The sequence below is a fragment of the Pan paniscus genome, chromosome 12 (genome assembly GCF_029289425.2).
Source record: "Pan paniscus chromosome 12, NHGRI_mPanPan1-v2.0_pri, whole genome shotgun sequence".
NCBI lineage: Eukaryota > Metazoa > Chordata > Mammalia > Primates > Hominidae > Pan > Pan paniscus.
The window spans coordinates 54,241,199-54,261,280 of record NC_073261.2 but is presented as its reverse complement, the minus strand read 5'-3'; the positions used below and the strand labels follow the sequence as shown (position 1 = coordinate 54,261,280).

Here is a 20,082-nt window from a genome sequence, read left to right as displayed (position 1 = left end):
TGACAAGGCCTGCAGAAGGGGAACCAGGATGACTGTGTTTAACCCATTTCCCAAACTCATTTGATCATGGAATCTATCTGATCCCACAACACCCATGAAACAGGCTTTGAGAAGTGCTGGCATGGGACGCGAGCCCAGACGTCAGAAGAACTGAATTCTGCTCCCTAATTTGCCACGTGACTGTGAACATCAGTGTCCTCACTCAAGTTAACAAGACAGGCTCAGAGCTCTCGGTCCCCCTGTCCAGCCTCGAAACACCTGGCACAGCCACACTCGGCGCATCCTCCCAGCTGCCCCTCCCCCAATAGGCTGACCGGTTCTCTCCCTCCCTCCCCAGGGAACCTCCTCCTCCCAGGACTCTGTCACAGACCTCTGTGCCTGCATGCAAGGAATGGCGAACTGGCCTCACGGGACGGTTTTAGGGAAGAGCTTCCTAACAGACAAGGTGGATGGGCATTGCTGATGTGAACACAGGTGGCCAGGGAGGACTCTTTCAGTAAGGCTGAGAAGGCAGAGAGCAGAGAGGCAACGGAGACAAGGGCGAGTCCCCACGGTTTATTCTAGAAGCCTATAGAAGAGCCACATTGAGTATTTCCAAAATCACAAAATGCACAACATTCATTTTTTTAATATGCAACATGGAATATTATATACAGATTAAAACCACGACAGCAAAAACACTCACACGGTACCAGTTTCATATCAAAACAAAACACACAAGTGCTTTTTCAATATTAAAACGACTGTGATAAAAACATATTAATATTTTGAACCATGTTTACAATAGAGCAAAATTCATATTTTACTAAATAACAAATATTTAACAGCAAAAACTTTATACTAAATATCTATTTTGAATTATAACAAAAATAGTACTTATAATAGTTTATAAAGACAGACACAAAATTATAACATTTATGAAAAAAAAAGTTTGTGTATAAAATAATATTATAGCCATCTGGGCAGGGTCACGGTGGTGCCCAGAACACAAACGCCAGCGCCCAACATCGAAAGTGCTTCAATCTGCAAGCCCGTGGCAGGAAGAGTTTTGTGGGGTTTTGTCTTTTTAAGGTCAAGTTGCAATAGTTAGGGATGATAAGTAAGAAACATCACCCATCTAACGCTAGCTGTATGAAACACACACGCACACGCACAGACACGGGCATCTCACTAGAGAGGTGAAAGGAGGGACCAATTACAACACAGGGATCCTGTCAGCCAGCCAGAGCTTTCTTCAGCTCTCTTCTCATTGCCTTTGAGACCCAGCGGGGCAAATGATCCTTCTTTCCTCCCTCACAGGGACCCCCCTCAGCTTTTCCTTCTCTGCCCCCTACCAGGCTGGCCACCCCCAGGGAAGGCCCCTGAGACCTCCCAGCCCCATGCCCCCTGCCCCTCACCTGGACCAGACCCAGTGGGCTTGTCTGAAGTTCCACTTACTGCTCTCCTAGATACTCAGTCAAAAACAATTGGTTCAGGGCCAGCTGGATCAGTTTAAAGGAAAATGAACCTTCCAGATACTGGTTTTGTGTTGGGGGGAGGGGGTACAGGTCCGGGTGCACCATGTAGCTATGTTGCAAGCTTTGACAAGTCTTTACCCATTCTGGCCTGTTTTTCAGGATTAGGGATGATCAATTTTGCCAATAATGTCTATTCCACACTGTTTTTTAGTAGTGGAAAAGTAGGAAATAAATGAAACATCTGAGACTCAGGGATTGGAGAGCAGTCTGTGTGGTACGGGCCCGTTCCTATAGTCTATCTTCAGGGTGGCTGTGAGTGGGGTCAGGGTCGGTCTGTGGGGCTGCCTACGGGATCTGGTCCGAGGGAGCCACTGAGGTGCTCACAGCAGCGATCAGGGACTGGCATGTCCTTCATTCTTCTGTGTTTTCGATTTTCTTGTAAAGGGGATTCATTGCTTTTACAACATCAAAAACCAATAAACACAGAAAGCAAGGAAAAATCTAGAGACTCACCAAAGGCCCGGAAACCTTCCCCAGGAGGCATCCCAAATTGCCAGCACTCAAAACGCCAGTGGCAGGAGCTACTCCTCTTTCACCCAGTCATCCCGACTGGCCAGTTTTCAACCCAATCCCCCTGACAAACCGCACGTAGCCGCCTCTTCAGCTTCAGCTGCGGCAGCCTTCCCGCAGCTGTCCGGAGACCACACAGGGCCCTGCAATCAGCTCCGAGGCAGAACTGCCGCTGCGCTCACCTCCCCCACGCTTTCGCCTCTTCCCCACCCCTGAGCTGGGCTAAGCAGACAGTGGCATAGAGGTGGAAGGGACTTCAAGGACACCTTTTTCAGGGCGGAGGGCAAAGGGGGAGAGTTAAGGAAGGGAAGACGGAGGCCCTTGCTCCCCGTCAGAAGAACCCGTATCCTTCCCCATACTCACGCCTGGAGTCAGGGGCACTGGGGTGAACAGGGGCCAAACAGGAAATCGTGGCCGCCTCCAAATCTACCTGATCAGGGTTTTTGACAGGAGAGGGAGGAGGCAATGGGCCACATTCCATCTCCACCAGGGATAAGGCAGAGGCACTGGACTTCAGTCCAGGAGTGAGGCTCCGAGATTAAACCCAAATAATGCCTGGAGCCGGGGAAGGCTTTCAACCCTAGGCCTGGGGGCTGGGTTTGACCAGAGACCCCTTCCTCTTCACTCACAGAAGTCTCGCCAGGACAGCTAGAACACAGGCTAGGGCATGAAGGGGAGGAGATGTTCACTCCAGACCCCAGCATCCCCAAGATTCTCTATCAGTGAATAAATATGGGGGCGGGCAGCACAGGAGCCGCGGGCCTTAGGCTGCTGTGTGTAACAGGGCCTGGTTCAGCAGGGGGTGGGAAGGTGGGGGTGTCAGTGCACCTGCCCAGGGCCACCAGGGAGGATGCTGGGGAGACAGGGCCTGGGGCTCCTTTGCCCCAAGGTCAGAGGATAGAACAAATAGCAGCAATAGGTAATTTCAAATTGTCCAAACTGGTGAGGGAGGGTGGGAACCGGGGCATAGGGAAGGGCAATCTCCAGGTTGGAGGCAGCCCCCCCCCTGCCAAGGTTGACTCCTGTTCTGCTACCCAGGATGCTGTTCCTGGGCAGATGCAGTGGGGGCGCAGGAGGAGGAGACGCTGAAGAGTGCGCCAAAGGGGGCACGGCTCTTCCCGTCCCCCAACCCCAGCTAAAAGGGTCCGAAAGGAACGGAGGGAAGGGAGCAGTTCAGAACATCACAAAAACACTGTAGCACGCGCTGACACCTAACACTGTCACGGGCATGCAGAGCCCCTGCCACGCCCTTCCCAGGGGCTGAGCTGATGGTAAATGGGGAGTGGCTGGAGGGAAGCCAGAGCCAGAAGGGGAGCCCAGCCCTAGGAATGGGGCCCACTGGCTTTGGGTAGGGTTTGCCAGGGAGGGGGAGCAAGGGAGGGCAAGTATGGGGGCCACTCGCCCTCCCCGTTCCGGCCCCCTCCCACACACAGGTTTCTACCTCCCACAACCGCCACCCCGCTGCCTGGGCTGGGCTGAGGCGGGTGGGTCTTGGGTTAGACTGTGGCGCTCAGCATGGCCTCCGTCTCCGGCAGGATCTTGTTCTGGTTGGAGTCCAGGCCAAAGAACTTGACGCTGAGGCCATCCACGGGGTGCAGGACGGGGACCAAGGTGATGCGGGGGAAGGTCCGCGTGGCCAGCTCAAAGCGGCTGGTGCTGGCCAGCTCCACCGCCAGCACCTTCAGGAACAGCTTGGCCAGGTGCTTGCCCAGGCAGGTCCGGACACCGCCACCGAACGGGAGGTAATGGAAGCGGCCATCCTTGTCCTCGCTCCGCGCCTGGCTGAAGCGATCGGGGTCGAACACGTTCACGTCTTTGAACACGGGCGCTGTGTCATGGGTGTCCCGGATGCTATACATGACACTCCAGCCTTTGGGGATCTGGAAACCCTGGAGCAAGATGGGGGCCGAGGAGTGGGTGGTGAGAGCCAGAGGAGCCCACAGAGGGCCCAGGACTGCCCCCTCCCTGCTCAGCCCCAGATGTTCAAGACCTGCCTTTTCCTAGAGACACCCCACTGTGGCCCCCAAGGCCTGGCCAGCCTGCCCCATTCAGCATGTTAGTCCAAGCCCTTATCTGTAGATGTGCACATGTGACTTCACATATGACACCCAATTTGGCTTCACCTGATGCATTTGGGGTGCACTTCTCCCATCGGACTGAAAGCTCCCTGAAAGCAAGCACTGTTTCCCCATCAGGCCTGAAGTCCCTGAAATGGAGGCTGGTGCCCCGCCTTGCCCCTATCCCGGTGCCCCTGCTCCCCCATCGCCCCCGGTGCCACGGGCCCAGCCTCACATCAAGCTCGAAGGTCTGCAGCACAGTGCGGTAGCCGCCGGAAATGGGTGTGAACAGGCGCATGACCTCCTTGATGACGCAGTCCAGGTAGCGCAGCCCACTGAGCGTGTCCAGGCGCAGTGTGCCCTCGCAGGGGCAGCCGCCACTGTGCAGGATGCCATGAGCCCGCAGCTCATCCCGCAGCTTCTCCAGCACAGTGGGGTGCTTCAGCAGCTGCATGATGAGTGAGGTGCTGGCGCTGGCCGTGGTGGCATAGGCTGCAAAGATCAGCTCCAGGGTCCCGTCCTGCAGGGCACAGAGGAGAGGTGTTGTTGGAGGTGTGGGTTCAGCCAGGCAGGGGCCGCCCCATTCAGTCAGTGGCCCGTGTGCCCAGGTCATCTGTGCTGGGCCCTGCCTGGTTCCTGCAGTGAATTCTGCTTCCTCTGAGCTTCATGTTGCCGGGGCATTAGTGTCACGATGGACACGGGGGTCACAGCCAGTCCCTAGCTGGGCAGAAGACACAACTGCTGTGACCGAGGACAGAAGCACTGGCCTAGAGTCCCTTGGAGTGGAGCCACTTCTCACTCACTGCTGGGTTCCTGGGCCAGCCCCACAGGCCTGATATGCAGTGGGCTCACAGGAGAAAAAGAACAAATCCCAAGGAGCCAGGCCCTGCGCAGCAGGTGTGCGTGTGTATGTGTGGGGGATGTGAGTCTAAACCCGGGCCTTCCCACTCCCAGTGCCAGCCCCTTCCTCCATCGCAGGAGGAGGACATTCAGTGGGTGATCAGGGGAGCCAATGGGGTCTGGGAGGGAGCCTGGGGCCACTCCCCTGGAGACCTGGGATGAGGCTGAGGGAAGGCGACCCCCAGAGGACCTAAAGACCCCGCCAGGGCTTTCTGGGGAGCAGGACACCAGGGCCATGGGTTCCCCACAGAAAGGCCCCAGCAGGCTATCTCATAGCACACCCTGCATTTTACAAATGTGGACTCTGGGCCCAGAGAGGGCAATGAAGGGACCTGGGTCCATTACTGGCCATGGCAACATCCATAAATCACAAAGCTTCTTGTAGTGGAAAAGCCACTCCAGCTCTTCCTAGCTCCCCAGGAAAGTAGTTGGAGCTAGAATATGGGGAGGCAAAGATAGTGGGCAGGGGAGACTGCAGTGAGTGTCCATGGGCACCCAGTAGTGGAGCAGGCCTGCAGAGCCCAGGTGGGGATGGGCGAGTGAGCCCTCCTCAGGTGAAACATCCACCTAAAGCAGGACAAGCAGGTCCTGCGTGGAGCACAGCCGGGACCCCCGGGGGCCCGGGGGGCGGGGGGGAGGGTGGGAGGGCATGCAAGGTGCCAGCAACCTGAAAAGGCTGGGGGTGGGGGAGGATACCTCACATCCAAATCTCCCCTGCTCTTCCCCAAGGGCTGAGGCTGGTGACAAGCAAGTGGTTTCCCCTTGTGGGCCTGCCTTTCCCTAGATGGTCTTCCAGGGATATTGGGACTAGGAAATGAACTGAGATCATTCCCAGGCCTGAGCTCCCTGCAGGCCATGGGGAGAGAAGGGAGGGTGCCCCACGGCATCCTGCACAGCAGGGGTGGGGACACAGACTTCGCTTCCAGTTTCAAGGTCTCCAGCCACTGCTCAGAAAGCATGTGTGGGGCCAGACTACAGGGGGTAGAAATGGCTGGGCACATTTCCACCCAGGGAAAGCTCAGAATGGAGCCTGGGTGCTGGTGCTGCCAGTGAGGGGCACACGCCCACCCCACCTTCAGCTCCTGCATGGTCATCTCCTTCCCGTGCTCCTTGCTGCTCTCAATGAGGAGGTCCAGGGCGTCCGAGTAGTCCTTGCCCTGTGTGCACTGCAGCTTCTCCCGGATGGCCTTCTCCAGCCCCTTCTGCAGGATCTGCCGAGCCTGAATGCCCTGCAGAGGTGAGGGCTGTCACTCATATGGAAGGGCAGGCTCCCATCTGAGCCTCGGGACCACCAGGGACAACTCCAGCCTCCTCCTACCCCACGCTGACACCTCTCCCCTTTGTCCATGTGCCCTGTGCCTAGGTGCCCATCTCAGGGGTCAGGTCAGCCACCCACCCCCAGAGAGGGGGCTCATGGATGCCCCTGCTCCTCTCCTCCCAGGCCCTGGGTGCTCACCCGCCGGTAGCCACTGAAGGGCAGGTCGACAGGCAGGGAGAAGACATTGTCCACAAACTGCTGGTAGACCTCAAAGAGGTGCCCAAGGTCCTCCTCAGGGATGCTGAAGCCCAGCAGCACCCGGATGGCCATGCGGAAGGTCAGCTTCTGCGCCTCCTGGTACACGTTGATGGCCTCGGGGTGGCTGCTCCAGGCGCGCAGTGTGTCCTGGATCACCAGCTGGATCTTGGGCAGGTAACTCTCCAGGGCCTCATGGCTGAAGATCTTGGAGAAGACCTGGAAGGCAGAGAGGCAAGTGGGTGAGCCGATTGGCACAGCCCACCCCTGGCCAGCCCCTCACTCTGCCTGAACAATGAACATGACTGGAGAGAACTTCAGCTTCCACACAACAGCAAAGCCTTGGGAGCTGGGCAGGCCAGCTGCCGGCAAGTCTTTGGGGGATGTGGCTTGTGAGGGGCATAAGTGGGGGCTGGGCAGGGCCAGAGCAGGGAGGCTGCCCTTCCATTGCAGAAGCCCATTTCGGAATCCCGGGACACAGGACGGAAGTGCCCTGGAGAAGTGGAGCACAGTCGTTGGACTGTACAGGGAAGTAGGGGAAGGCCATCGAGGGAAAGCTACTCCATGGGGTACAGCAAGAGAGCCTGAGACTAGACCTCAAGCAGGACTTCCTGGGAACCAAAATTGTCATTACTTGCTGGAAAACACCTACTGGGTGCAGATTCTAGTAAGTTTATTAACAGCTGTGCCATGAAAAGGTCTTCAGTGTGGCCAGGTCCAAAAGCAGGGGGAGATGGGGGCAATGGTTTTCCACCCCTAAAGATCATAAAGACAAACAGAAGCCCTGTGACTTCCCTGCATCTTCCAGGGCCACTGTAAGCAGCCAGTGAGTCCTGTTTCCACCTCCTTGTCTTCCGTCCTCCCGGCTGGCTGCGCAGCCCCCCTTGCCACCCTCCTCACCCAGGACTCCCCCGCACAGGTTTTCATGTGTGGAGGAGAGGGGAGCACGTTAGTTTATTTACCAAAAGCCTGTGGGTCTCGCTCATAAGCAGCAACGTCCATCCCACCAGAGTTCAGATGAGAAGGGGGAGCACCCCTGCTACCAGCACCAAGCAAAGGCTGGGAGGGGAGGGACAGTGCAGAAGAAGGAGCCCCCCACTCCACCCCACGCAAACCACACACACGCGCCGCCCTCCCCTACTGCCCCCCCAAACACAACCACCGCATAAACTGTAAATGTGAGAATTTCCCCTGCAGTCAGCTCTGGGAGGAAAGGTAACATTTTCCTGGCCTAGGCCCTGCATGGCTAATGGGAGGGCTGGTTTGCAGAAATAACAGTGCTGGCCCTTCAGTGGCCCAGCCAGGCGTTCACAATAGCACTTTCATTCCGAAATTCCCGGTGGAGGGAAGGAGGGAGGGCAGGAGGCCGGCGAGGGGCAGAGAGGCCTGTACTGTTTGGGGCCGCTCCTGCTACAAAGGGACAGCTGAGAGGTAGAAGGACGATAGGACCGCCTGGGTCAGCCCAAGCCCAGATGGGTCATTCACACCTTGCCCAGTTTTGGGGGTCCGAGGGAATTTCCAGGGGACTCTAACTACTGCCTCCCTTCAGAGAGTGATGGATAAAGGCAATGCTTGTTTGCTTCAACCCCCAACCCTCAGGTCCTTAGGATTCCAGGTTCAGCCCTTGGGCAAATGAAGGGTCTTGGGGGAATGAGAGGGGGCACTTCTTCTAGAGACCAGCGCTGGCCAATGAAGGGCCCCTTACAGACAGCAGAGAGCCACTGGGTGGGCAGAGAGTAGCACACAGGAGGGAAAAGTGCATCAGGAAACAAGACAGGGGCAGGAAAATCACTCTGCGGCTACCAGGCCTCCATGGCGGGACAGGGATGCCAGAGGTGGGACAGGGAGGGCCAGAAAGGTCATACCTGGCCCAGAAACAGCCAGCCCAGGACCTACTAGGGGTTCTGTCACGAAGAGTGCAGGGTAGGGGCTGGCCAGGGCCCCCAGCACATGGCAGACCTGGTCCTCCTGCCTCTCACCCGGTGCCCTGGGGGCCACGCCCACCAGGCCCAGCCAAAGTCGAAGCTGGTGGGCTCTATGATGCAGTGGGGTGACAGGAAAGGGGCTGAGTTGTAACTGTGCATCATCCAGCAACTTACAGTGTGATCATGGCCAAGTGGCTATCTGCTCCCCCAAGCCTCAGTTTCCTCATCTGTAAAACAGTGAGGTGGAACCAGGTGGCCTCCCTTCAATCCACTGAGCACCTAAACACCAGCACCCACCTGCCCCTAAGCAGATGCTATCCCTTCAAAGCTGCCCAGAACTTGGCAATGCTCGAATCCCCTGGGGAGTGCCTTCCAGCCCCTACTCACACACCCCACGTGGGCTATAGTGGCCCAGGAGGGGCCATCCCAGGGTTTCAAAAGGGGGAGCACGCAGGGCCCCCACCTCACCCACAGACAAGCCCTGCCCTGCCCTGCCCCGTGGGTTCCATTTCCTGCGCCCTCTAGCGATGGCTGGTTGAACTGCTCCTTCCCAGGCCTTGGGGGCCCTAGAGGGCAGGCAGGAGCAGTCTAGGAAGAGAGAAGGGCCCCGGGGGACCTGGGACTGGACTGAGAGAAGGACTCCAAGGGCAGGGGTCCACACCTGACCCCTGGGGGGAAGGGGTCCATGGGCAAGGCCAGGAGCTAGAATAAGCCGGAAAAGCCACTGCCACCCCACCCCTGCAGGCCCCTGAGGCTGGGGCTTCTAAAAGGAAAGTGAAGGCAGGACCAGGACACTGTCTTGGCCGGCGTCTGACTTGCTCAGTGACAGCCAGCAGGCTGCTGCCCCTCCTGGAGCTGTTTCCCCGCTGGGTTCATGAGAGGCCCGACTGGCCATTCTGAGGGCCTTTCTGCCAGGCTGTCCGTGACGCTCCTCAGAGCCCACCGTGAGATGGAGAAACCGCCCAAATGAGAAGGCCAGCAAAGATGGGTGGAGGGCACACTGGCCCCAAGGGGCTGGGCTCAGAGGTCACCAGGTCCATGCCCCTGCCTCTTGCCCAGCTGCTCCACAGACATAGGGGCCTCCCAGGCCCTGGGAAGCCTCCAGAGCCTCATCCCTGGGTCTGTGCCCGGGGGGTAACAACACAGGCACTTCCCGAAGCCGGGGCAGCTCTGAAACCACCACCCACCACAAAGGATGGGCGGAGGCAGAGGCGCAGGCTGGGGCAGAGGGCGGCCAGGGCGGCGTCAGGGCGGGCTGGGTCTGAGGCCATCACCTGCTGGGGTCAGGACTCGGGCACACTGGGAAGGTGCCGGGGAGCGGCTCCCTGTGAAGAGAGGAAGGGTTCCTGGCCCGGAGCTACTTCCCTGACCACAGGCATCGCAGGAGCCACGACTGCTTTGTTTCCTTCTGGGGCTTCCCTCGGAATTCCCAAAAGTCAGCCAAGAATGCTGGACAAAGGTCACTGGGAGCCAGCCCAGGCCCAGGCCAAGCCCTGCAGAGGGAGTGGCAGGTATGGACTCCCCACCAGGGCTGGTGCCAGGGGAGAGCAAGGGCACTGTCACAGGAGCCCAGGAGCGCATGTCCAGGTTTACCTGCTGCAGCCCCAGAGGCTCAGGCAGGAGGGAGGAGGGCACTCGCCTTAAGGGATGGCCTTGGGCAACTCCCCTGCCAAGCCCCCAAGGACACAATAGGCTCATGAGTCTACACCCTTGGTTCTCTCCCTCCCTCCAGAGTGGGAGCTGATCCCACAAGGGTCTAGGGGTACCGCCAGGGGCTCGTGAAGGCTCAGATTCCCTATCATTGTTTCTACAAAAGCATTCTCCCCAACCAGGCCTCCTCACCCCTCCTGCCTCTCACCCCGTGCCCTGGGAGGGGAGTTGCTCTGTGAACCCCATGGCCCTGCGTGCTGCGCTTGCTCAGCCAGATAGCCTCCCCCTTCTCTGCTGGCAGGTGTGGACAGATGGACAAATGGATGGGCAGTAGGAGCGGGTAGAGCCGGAGTGGGGACCCACTGCCCAGGCCAGTGACTCAGACTGGGAGGAATGGAAGCGGCTGCCCAGGAGGGGTGGGGGCCTGGGCAGGCCACCCGGCCAAGCCACCGGAGCCTCGGCCTGCAGAGTGGAAAGAATAACAGAGGGCAGGCAGCCGCTGAGGCAGCCGTCCGCACAGGGGTGACGCCAAGGTGTGTACTTTATATTCAAGCAAGGGGGGTAAGAGAGGGCGTCATCTTCCCAGCTGCCTGGCTGCCTCAGCTTCACCCTGGCCCGGTGGAAACGCCAGGCAGCTTCACCCAGAACTGGAAATGTCCAATCTGGGTGTGTGGGGCTGGGTACACTCAGCCCCTCTGGTTGCGAGGAGGCTGGCCCAGACCCCCAACAGGCTCCAGCGGTTGGAGCAAAGCGCCTGCCCGCGATTTGACTCCAGCTGTGATCATCTCACCTGGAGACATGCTCCCCACTGCCCTAACTCTTCCACACATACCTACAGCACAAGGTGGGCAAGACAGGGAGGGGCGGGCAGCACTTGGCAGACACTTGCCGAGCCACAGTATCTGAGATTTGCCCGGCCACTCTTACCTCTGCTGCTTCCAGCCACCACGAACCCGCCTTAGAAAGCTGTGGATGGGGAGGGGCCCTCCCAAGGTCACAGTCCAGAGCGTGGCTGGCCACACCCACCAGAAGTCCTGAACTCCCTGCCTCCCACCACCCCAGACTCCATAGAGCTGCCCTCTGCCAGCCCTGATGGGCTCTGAATTTATCAAAGGGTCCTGAAGGGGATCGTCCTCTACGGTGAAGTCCACTCTGAGGGTGAGGCCAGCTGTCCCCGCCACTCTGGTGTGGTCCCGGCATGTCTCAGGGTCCTGCAGCTGCTTCCTTTTAGGCTTAGGGAACCCAGGACAGATACAGCAGCCAGCATGGGGGGCCCAGGGCCAGGGCAGACCCCACCGAGCCTTCCCACTCCCTGCCAAGGCCACCTTCATCTTCCAAGGCTGGGAGAGTGAGCAAACACATCAGCACCACAGCCTTGGACCCCTCCCTGCCTTGGGAGAAGGACACAGAAAGGAGGGACGGAGGGACAGAGGGAAGAGCTGGCCCCTGAATCCAGGCCGCCCACCCTCCCGCTGCCTGGCACAAGGGCATGCAGAGGGAGGTGCCCACTCCCAGGCACCCTGGCAGCTGACCGTGGGCTCCCTCCCTCACTGACCTTCAGATAGATCCGCTCCTGCTACCCGCCCCCCTCAGCAGCCCCTGTGCCCACCCGCTGGTGCTACAGTAACTTTTGGGTGAAGGACTTGTGTTGGCAGAACAAAGGCGTTGTGCCTATGCCAAGGGGCTGGGGCAGAGCTCCCAGCAGCAGAGCTGCCTGGCTGTGCCACTGGCCTTTCATCCAACGCAGGTTGGACCTTCTGCCCTGAGCTGAGCCTGGTGGACATGACTGTGTAGCCAGAGGCTGTGCCTTGGTCCAAATGCCTCCTAGAGCCAAGTGTGGGCTAGCCTTCCCCGGGACCCCACAACCATGAGTCCTCCTGACACCGTCCTCCTGCTGACGCACCTCCTCGCTTCTCCATCCCAACACAGACCCCAGGAGCACAAGGTTTCCAAGATGGGGCCAAAGGTCAGGGATGGTGGGTGGACAGGCAGGGTTTCTTGACCTCTACCTCCAAAGCCTAGTCCCCCACCTTGGCTTCAGGCCCAGAAGGTCCTGTAGGCAGGGGTCTGGGTAGAAGGGGCAAGACTACCATTCCTGAGGTCTCCCCAGTCCAAGGCTAAGTCCCTCCCTTGAAATACTCTCCAGGTTCCCTGAGGGTATCTCCAGGCCACTGTCTGGGGTGCCCTGTGCTGCTGGCCTCTTGGTGCACTGAGGTCCAGTCCTATCTCCAAAGGAAAATAGGAGAGGCCCAATCCTGGTGGGTAGAGCTGGGCACAGGAAGCTTCTAGAACGATTCTCTAGCTCCTTCTCCATGTTTTGGACAACTGTCTCACCCCCACCTTCCTAACCAGACTCCATCTGCCCTTCTACGGCAATACTCCAGCCTCTCTACACACAAAGAGGGATGGGGTCCCTCCCCCATCCATCAGATACACCCCAGGCCCTGGGCAGGGGAAGGGTAACCCAGGAGGAGGGAGGGAGTCTGAGGCCCTGGCTGCAAGGACACAGGCCTGGCTTCCAGAGATGATTCTGTTAGACTGGGCAAGACTTTCTGGACTTTTTCCCTGGCAACCCCACCCCTGCTGGCCCAAGACCACCAGGGCAGCCAGGGCAAACACCTGGAGTGCAGTGATGGCAGTGAGAAGCCCCCTCCAACACATCTGGTCAGACCTCCCAGAGGCGGGGTGGGCCACCAGCCCCAATGGAAACAGTGACGCTCCAGTTCCCCACCAGCCAGGCCCCAGCACACCTGGGCCCCACTTCCTGCACGTACCTCCTAACCAGGCCAGTCCTGGCCCAGCAGCCCACACTGCAGCCAGGCCTCTAACTGCAGCATGGACTGGATAAAGAGGTGTGCATGGCACACGGCAGCCCCCACCTTGGCCACAGTGAGTTCACCGGGCCTTGGGTTCAGCAGATGAGCCATTCTCTCCAGGACAATCATGGATATTTAGAAACAGTGGCCCTGAGTGTTCTAGTCTCCAGCTAGATTCTACCTACCTAGTTCCAGGACTTTCGTGGAGTTCAGTAAACTGAAATTATCAGTTAGGGAGATTTGGGGGGAAGGATCCTTTCATCTGGCTGACTACCCATTTCTTATTCGACCCTCCCCACCAACATGCCCCCCACGTGGCAAGCATAAAACTGCTACACACAAAGAGGGGGCCCTGCATTTGGCTCTCAGGCCTCTGGCAGGATGAACCAGCTTCTGGTGACTCCCCACCCACCCCCAGGGAGCTAAAAGACCGGCTGTTCTGAATAGGGAGCCATCGCGCCTCAGCCAAGGCTCTCAGTTTCTGCCCCGACCCCAACCCCAGCATCCCCCCTTCCCCCCACCTCACTCCTGAGGCGGGTCATCTGCACCCTCCCTTCCTTCTCCCTCCCCTCTAAATGGACGATGTAGGCCAAAAAACCTTGGGGTTTTCCAGGCAAGCCCTTCCCAGCCAACACCTGGAGGCCCGAGGCCAAGTCAGGCCCAGGGTGGGTGGAACCCCAAGACAACGCCCTCACCCCAAAGCCCTCTGCACCCCAGGGTCTCACACTCTGGTCCTGGCCACACCTCCTTCCTCCTAGCACTCACTGTCCACCCCAGCTTCCAGCAGCCCCAGGCATGCGGGACAGAAGAGGACTCTCCTCCGGGGCCCAGAGACTATTCCCATGGACGCTGCAGTCCAGTGTTGCAGGCTCTCCCCGAAATTTTCTTTGTCTCCTGACCTGGTTCAAGTCTCATTCAACCGCTCTACGCCTCAGTGGCCCCTTCCATGAAAAGGGGACAATAATACCCCTCTGGCCAAAGCCTCTGTAAAGCAGAGATCAGGAAGCAGCCATCTCTTTTGGAGCCGAGTCTCCGCTCTCCTCGCTCTTTGGAATGGGCCTCTGGTGGAGTTGCAAAGGCTGAGGGAAAAATAAGTGCCCGCAACTTTGAAAAGCCGAGGCTTCATTCTGAAACCTACAGCCCCTCCCAGCCACTCCCCAGAACCCCTCTCCCGCCGCCCCCAGGCTGTGGTAACTGTTTCCAGCTAGGAGTGGGGCAGATGGAAGAGAGGACTTTGGGAGCCCCTTTCCAGTTCCTGAAATACATGCTGTATAAGGGAACGGGGGTGGGGGCAGGGATGCAACCCAGTCTCCTCGGTTTGACCGCTCCTTCTTTTGTCTGCCGTTAAGAATTACCCTTCACAGGCTGTTCAGAGAACGTCAAGTGCTACAGGATGCGTCGGCTAGTAGAGCGCTCCCCACCTTCGCCAAGACCACAGCACATGCGGCCCCTGACGGAGGGAGTCCGCCTCCCCACCTCCCCGGTCTGCCACCGCTCAGGGACCGGGGGCTGCCTCTCCCTTTCCTTAGGTTTCAAACCTGGGTGAGTCCTCTGACCCAATGGAAAAAAATGGAGTGGGAGAGGTCGCGCAGCCTCCCTCCCGGCGGCTTAGGGCCCGCCCGCTGGCTCGGCTTTCGGGTTACTGCAGTTCAAACAGCACGTGCCGCCCGCGCTGGGAGCCTAGCGCAGCCGGGAGGGGCGGGGGCCTGTCCCGTGCGCGCCTCCTCCGCGCCTCCTCCAGTCGCTCGGGAAATCCAAGGGATAAACACCCACTTTCCCTTCCTCTTTCGGGGGGGAGGGGTGCGCTTTGATCCCCGCTCGTGCCTCGCCTGCTCTTCCCCCGCCCGCCCTTCCCCCACGGCCCAGACCCGTGCGCTCCGCTGCCCAGGCTCGCCGCACCTCTCTCTGACCAGGCCCCGCCACCGCAGCCCACAAGCTGTCCCCAACCTCCACGCGCAGCCGCCTGCCCGCGACTCCCTTCAAGAAGCCTGTGGTGGGAAGGACAGCTTTGATTTTAGAATGATCGGTCTCCAGTCCTCGGAATTCCCTGGGAAACGTGGCGAAAAGGCGAACGCCGGCCAACTGTCCCGCCCCCTTCTTTTTCCAGCTCTGTGGAGCAAGGCAAGGACAGGCTTTGGACACCCCAGACCCCGCACGCTCAAGCTCTTCCAAGCCACCGTTGGGGGTGCCCATGACGCAGTCGGCCAGCAAGATAAGGGACCAAGAGGAGGCCGGAGCAGGCCCTGGATCCGGACTCGAGGCCTTGTCGGCGGGGAACTGCGGAGTCTTCAAGGATGGTGTGCAAAGGGGGGCACAGATTCGGTAGGGGACATTCCCGGGCTCCAGGAACTCCTCGCCCCGAGGTGGGGGAGGGATCGCGCGGAAGAAAACGGGCAGAGTTCTTACCTTGCGCTTGTTGCGGTGGATGTCGCCAATGGAATTGGACACCGTGTTGGGGCCCAGCAACATGCGGGTGCTGCGAGGCCACTCGGTGCTCACGAGGTGGTGCTCGCCCATGAGGATCTTGCGCACGTTCTCCGCGCCGGTCACGCGTATCAGCGGCCGCCCCAACAAATGCGTCTTGAACACGTTGCCATACTTCTCCCTCCGCGACGACTGGAAGCCAGAACCCTGCGGGAGCCACACCCGGGTCTCTCTCAGGATGCACTTCTGCAGAGGGCCCGCGAGGGAGGGACGGCGGACCCCAACCCGGGGTACAGTCACCTGCCCCCTCTCCCCACCAAACACACTCACACAGACGAGCACGCAGATTTTATTTTTCATAGCGTGCACAAGAACTGCGAAGTAGGGCCTAGAGGATAATAAATAATGCAAGGAGGCGGAGGCCCAGGGGCACCCCCAGGAGGCTGTTTTTTGGTAATGACTTTCGAGAGGAAAGAGGTATCCCGGACAGCTGGACCCGAAGCGGGAGTCTCCGCCCCCACCCCCACCCCCACCCCCACACCCCCACCCCGCGCTCGGGAGCCTCTCGGAATAAATATTTCCAGGCTCCGGGCCACGGGCTGGCGAGACCCCGCGGGGTGGCCGCAGGCCAAAGATTATTTATAGCGGTAAGCGGTCGGTGCCCGGAGGCAGCAACTACAGATGGGGGTTGGAGTTTCCTCCGCTCTCCGGTGTGGCCCGCGCAGGGACCCGGCGGCCCTCGGAGGACTCTGCAGGGCGGGGTCACGGGCCCAGAGCCTCGATTTTCCTAATGCATTTTGCCCTGGAAATAACGGAGACGGACTTTGGTTGCCGCCCTGGAGTTTGGAACCCGAGCGCGGGGCGGGGCGGGACCGGGCAGGGCGACCCGCGCAGGTAACCAGATCCCCGGTGGTGGCGGCGCAAGCCGAGGATGGCGGGGCCGGGGCCGGCCGGACTCTCGAAACGGCTGGCGGAGCCGGCCGGGCGCGGGTACCGGAAACCGTGGAGACCTCAGAGGGGCGGGGGCAAGGGCGTCCCGCTCACCTTTGACGTCGGCACTAGTTACCCCACCCCACGTTAACCCTTCTCCTGCCGGGGCAGCACCCGGCGCAAAGGGGAGGGGCGCCACCTGTCTAGCCGCCCCGCCTGCCAGCCCACGAGCGTACCGACTCGGGCTCCAGATCTACCCGCTCCTGCACCCCCGAGGGGACAACTCAGTCTCCCTAGCCCGGGTTGGTCCCCCTCCTCACTTTCCTTTTTTCCACAGAAAACTACTTCCAGCTAAATGTGCACACACGCCAGTACAGCCGAAAAGTGACTCTGCAGAACCCGGAGCCCTAATCACTTTTCCACATGCGCCTCCGGCCCGGCGCGCGACGGGGAACGAGCCGGGAGCGCCCGCGCAGCCGGGAGGGGGGCTGGGCCGCGGGAACGCTGTCCCCCTCCCAGGCTGGAAGACGGGGATAATTCCCCCTGCCGTGCAGCCCTTCTAGACGGCGTCTACCCCTTTAAGAAAAATCTAGGCGGAGGTGGGGTGCGACAGAAGGGGTGGTGAGGCGAGGGTTTCCCTCCCTCCGTCTGCTATACCCGTCTCCCTCGCTCCGTCTCACTCTCCGTCTTTCCTCTCCTTCTTTTCCTCTGTTTTTCTTTTCTTTCAACACAAAAGTTGGGTTGTGAATTTTCCGAGGTCGCCGCCGCCTCGCCCCCACCCCCCGCCTCTGATCTGCCTAACTATAATTAAAGTGCGTTTTTTGTGGCATTAATAAAGAGTTATTTGTCCGCCGTTTCCACGGTCTTCACAAAGAGGACTTTCATAGGGGCGGCCGCTCGGGCCGTGAGTCCAATTTATACAAAAATGTTGTATTTTTAGCCCTGGGCTCTGTTTAGATGGCGCTCGGTGGAAACGGAGAGCCCTTGGAGGTCCCCCCGTAAAATCTGATAAATGACTCCGAAAAAATAACGCTGGGATTCAGAGGGCTCTCATTAACCCCTTAGGCGCTCCTGTACACGTACCCCCTATTTACCTCCTCACCTCCAGATCTAGGGCCCCGGGTTGGAGGGATGGGGAGGCTTAGGTTTCCTCCTCCCTAACTTCTGTGCAGGTTGGACGCTGACCCCCAGGGGCTCTTGTGGGATTCGGAGAAAAGGTCATGGGGACCTGAGAGGGGGCAGAGAGGTCAGGAAACGAAGTGGGGGTGGGTGGTGACAGACCGTGGATTCAGCAGACTGGCTCTAAAAGGCAGGAGCCGTTGCCCAAGTTATTTTATTTCCTAAATTCGCGGCCCAAAGCCTAGAGCACCGCTGCAGTTGACACTTTAAGTGTGGTGGCGAGGGAAAGGCTCTGGGGATTTCTTTGTGGGGGGTGGGGGGTGATACATCCATTGGTTGAAAGGACCCCCACCTCATTGCACGAACAACCCCAAAAAGAGATGGGCCTAATCCGGGACGTGGAGAGACCACAGAGCAGAGGAACTTCGAACCCCCTCCCCGCCCCCGCTCCGCTGTCACTCGTCCCGGGGCAGGGTGAGTGCGTGTGTGCGCGAGCGCGCGGATTGCAAGCGTCTGTTAATTTCAAGCCAAGCTTTCGCACCTGTAAACCCACAGGTCGCAGCGCTCACCTTTCGCTTCACCTCTCTAGTGCGGGGATTGTCAGTTTCAGGACATCCCTGCTTCCCCTAACAGAACAAACGCGCGTACACACAAATACACCTCCCGCAGTTACTGCAGAGGCGCTCCGCTCCCCCACCCCAAGAAGAAAACCAGTGTGTATCACATTGCAAAAGCGATTGTCTGGCACTTGATGAGGTGAACTCCAGGTTAATCTCCCCATTACCTACCTGGGTCTGGTCCCTGACGCGCCTCACCCCCATTATCACCAGCAGAGTGGGGTTGTGCGGCATCTAACAAGCACACACGCACTCTCTCTCTATGGATCCCACACTCACCTCTCCCAAGTTTCCCTCTCCTGCCAAACTGTCCCCACCCAATAAGTAAATAGACCCTTTTCCCCGAAAGCCTAGAGCCCTGGATTCTCATTTTTCCTTGGGTTACCTTCTTCCTCTTCCACCACAAAACAGACACAATCGCGCGGACCGCGGACCAGGGACACTGTACCTGGCGCTGCCGACGGCGCCGCAGGAACACAGTTTTAAATCGGCAATTCAAGCTGCCACCAGCCCCCTCCTCTCCCGACTCAATTTTCGGCTCCCAGCGACACAGCCAACCCCAGAAAGCCGAGGGCGACTGGGGGCTTGGAGCACCGAGGGGAGGCGAAAGCGGCTCAGGACCGGACCCTCCCCCGGGATCGCGCCTCGCTGGGCGCCCCCGGGGCGCTCCACGCCCCCTGCCAGGCCAGCCGCGACCCAGGCAAGTCCATCTTGGGAGCCCCCTCAGGTCCGGGAACCCCTCTTACCAGCCCCCTGAACCTGCGCCGCGGGCGCCAGTGGTCCCGGAACCGCGCTGCCGGCGGGCTGGGGAAGCCCGGGCTGCTGCTGCAGAGAGGAGGGAAGGGGCGGGGCGGGGACCAGTGCCTTCAGGCTCCCGGCGCCCCCTGGCCGGCCCGCCGCTCCGTCCGCCCCGCGCTCGCAGCTAGCGGACCCCGGAGTGCAGCGGAGCGAGCGCGCCCTTACCTGCAGCAGCCAGTGGCCGGTCTCTCCGATGAGCGGGAAGCCCATGGATCCCTTGGGGATGGGCAGCTTGCAGCTCTTGTCGCGAGTGGCGGCCCAGCGCAACTGCCACAGCTGCTGCGACACGGCCAGCAGCAGCGTCACGGACACCAGGCACGCGGCGAGGGTGGCCAGCGCCGACACCAGATCCAAGCCCTCAAAGAGCATGTTGGCGGCCGCTCGGGGGATTGGCTGTGCCGGCCGCGGCGGGGGAGGGGAGGGCCCGACGGGAGGGGACCGGAGCGGCGGGGGAGGGGTGGCTGCGGCCGGGGGTCCTGGCACCTCCAGCCGAAACAGAGAAGGAGGAAGGGGCCAAGGGAAAGGGAGTGGAGGCTGCGAGGGGAGCGGAGAGAGGGAGGAAAAAAAATTGCCTAAAAGAAGAGAGGAAACACGAGGCGACTGGGGTGCAACTTTGTTTGTTTGTTTGTTTGTTTGTTCCTTTATAGCGGGCTTAGGGGCTGCTCAAGGGGTGGTGAGATGAAGCCGTGAGTCAAGCTGGTGGGTTTGCTCTCCCCGCTACCATCACACTCGGAAAACTTTGGAAAACTTTGTCCAGAGGGAGCCTCTCTCTCGTAAGCCCCTTCCCCTGCTCGGAAAAAAAGAAGGGGGCAGAGAGCTAGCGGAGAGAAAGTGCGGTCGATTTGTCAAAAGTATTGCAGTATGGCCCCAAAATTCCTAGGTGAAAAAAAGAAAAAAAGAAAAAATTCCTGAATCCAAAAATTCCAACGAACCCAGAAACTTTGGGGGCGAGGGAGAAAGCTCCCTGGCTGAGGCGAGTGGAGAGGCCGGAGCCTAAAAGTCCCTGGGCTGCCCCGGGCGGCGCGCTCGAGCCCCAGAGCCGCCGCAGCACCCCCGAGGCAGGAGCGGCGGGCGAGGCGGCGAGGCGGGCGCTGCGGCCCGAGCGCGGGTGCGGAGCCGGCGGGCCGCGGCCGGGACGGGACGCAGCCGGCGACAGAGCCCCGGGCGGGCGATGGGGCGGCGGCGGCGGCGGCGGCGGCAGCGGGCGGGAGGGGTGAGGCGGGGTGGGGTTGGGGGAGGAGGTGGAAAACCCGAGCTGGGCTATTGTATCAATTAAGAAAAGGCAGTCCGTCCCGGGACGCGGTCT

At 59.8% G+C, this 20,082-nt stretch overlaps 1 protein-coding gene across 5 annotated transcripts; it reads right to left on the bottom strand.

The window, feature by feature from the left end:
- Positions 1 to 540: 540 nt before the first annotated feature.
- On the bottom strand, positions 541 to 19,853 carry CYP26B1 (cytochrome P450 family 26 subfamily B member 1). Of its 5 annotated transcripts, none has more exons than XM_003808188.6 (6): positions 18,942 to 19,853; positions 15,295 to 15,519; positions 6,441 to 6,716; positions 6,058 to 6,213; positions 4,320 to 4,604; positions 541 to 3,916 (listed from the first exon to the last, which is right to left on the bottom strand). In XM_003808188.6, the coding sequence occupies exons 1-6, from the start codon at positions 19,143 to 19,145 to the stop codon at positions 3,524 to 3,526; spliced, it is 1,539 nt and encodes a 512-aa protein (XP_003808236.3). In that variant the 5' UTR covers positions 19,146 to 19,853; the 3' UTR covers positions 541 to 3,523. The 5 variants fall into 5 exon arrangements, with proteins under 5 accessions (XP_003808236.3, XP_034809256.1, XP_034809258.1 ...); XM_034953365.2 differs by lacking the exon at positions 18,942 to 19,853 and adding an exon at positions 18,725 to 18,850; XM_034953367.3 differs by lacking the exon at positions 18,942 to 19,853 and adding an exon at positions 18,427 to 18,657.
- Between the last annotated feature and the right edge of the window lie 229 nt (positions 19,854 to 20,082).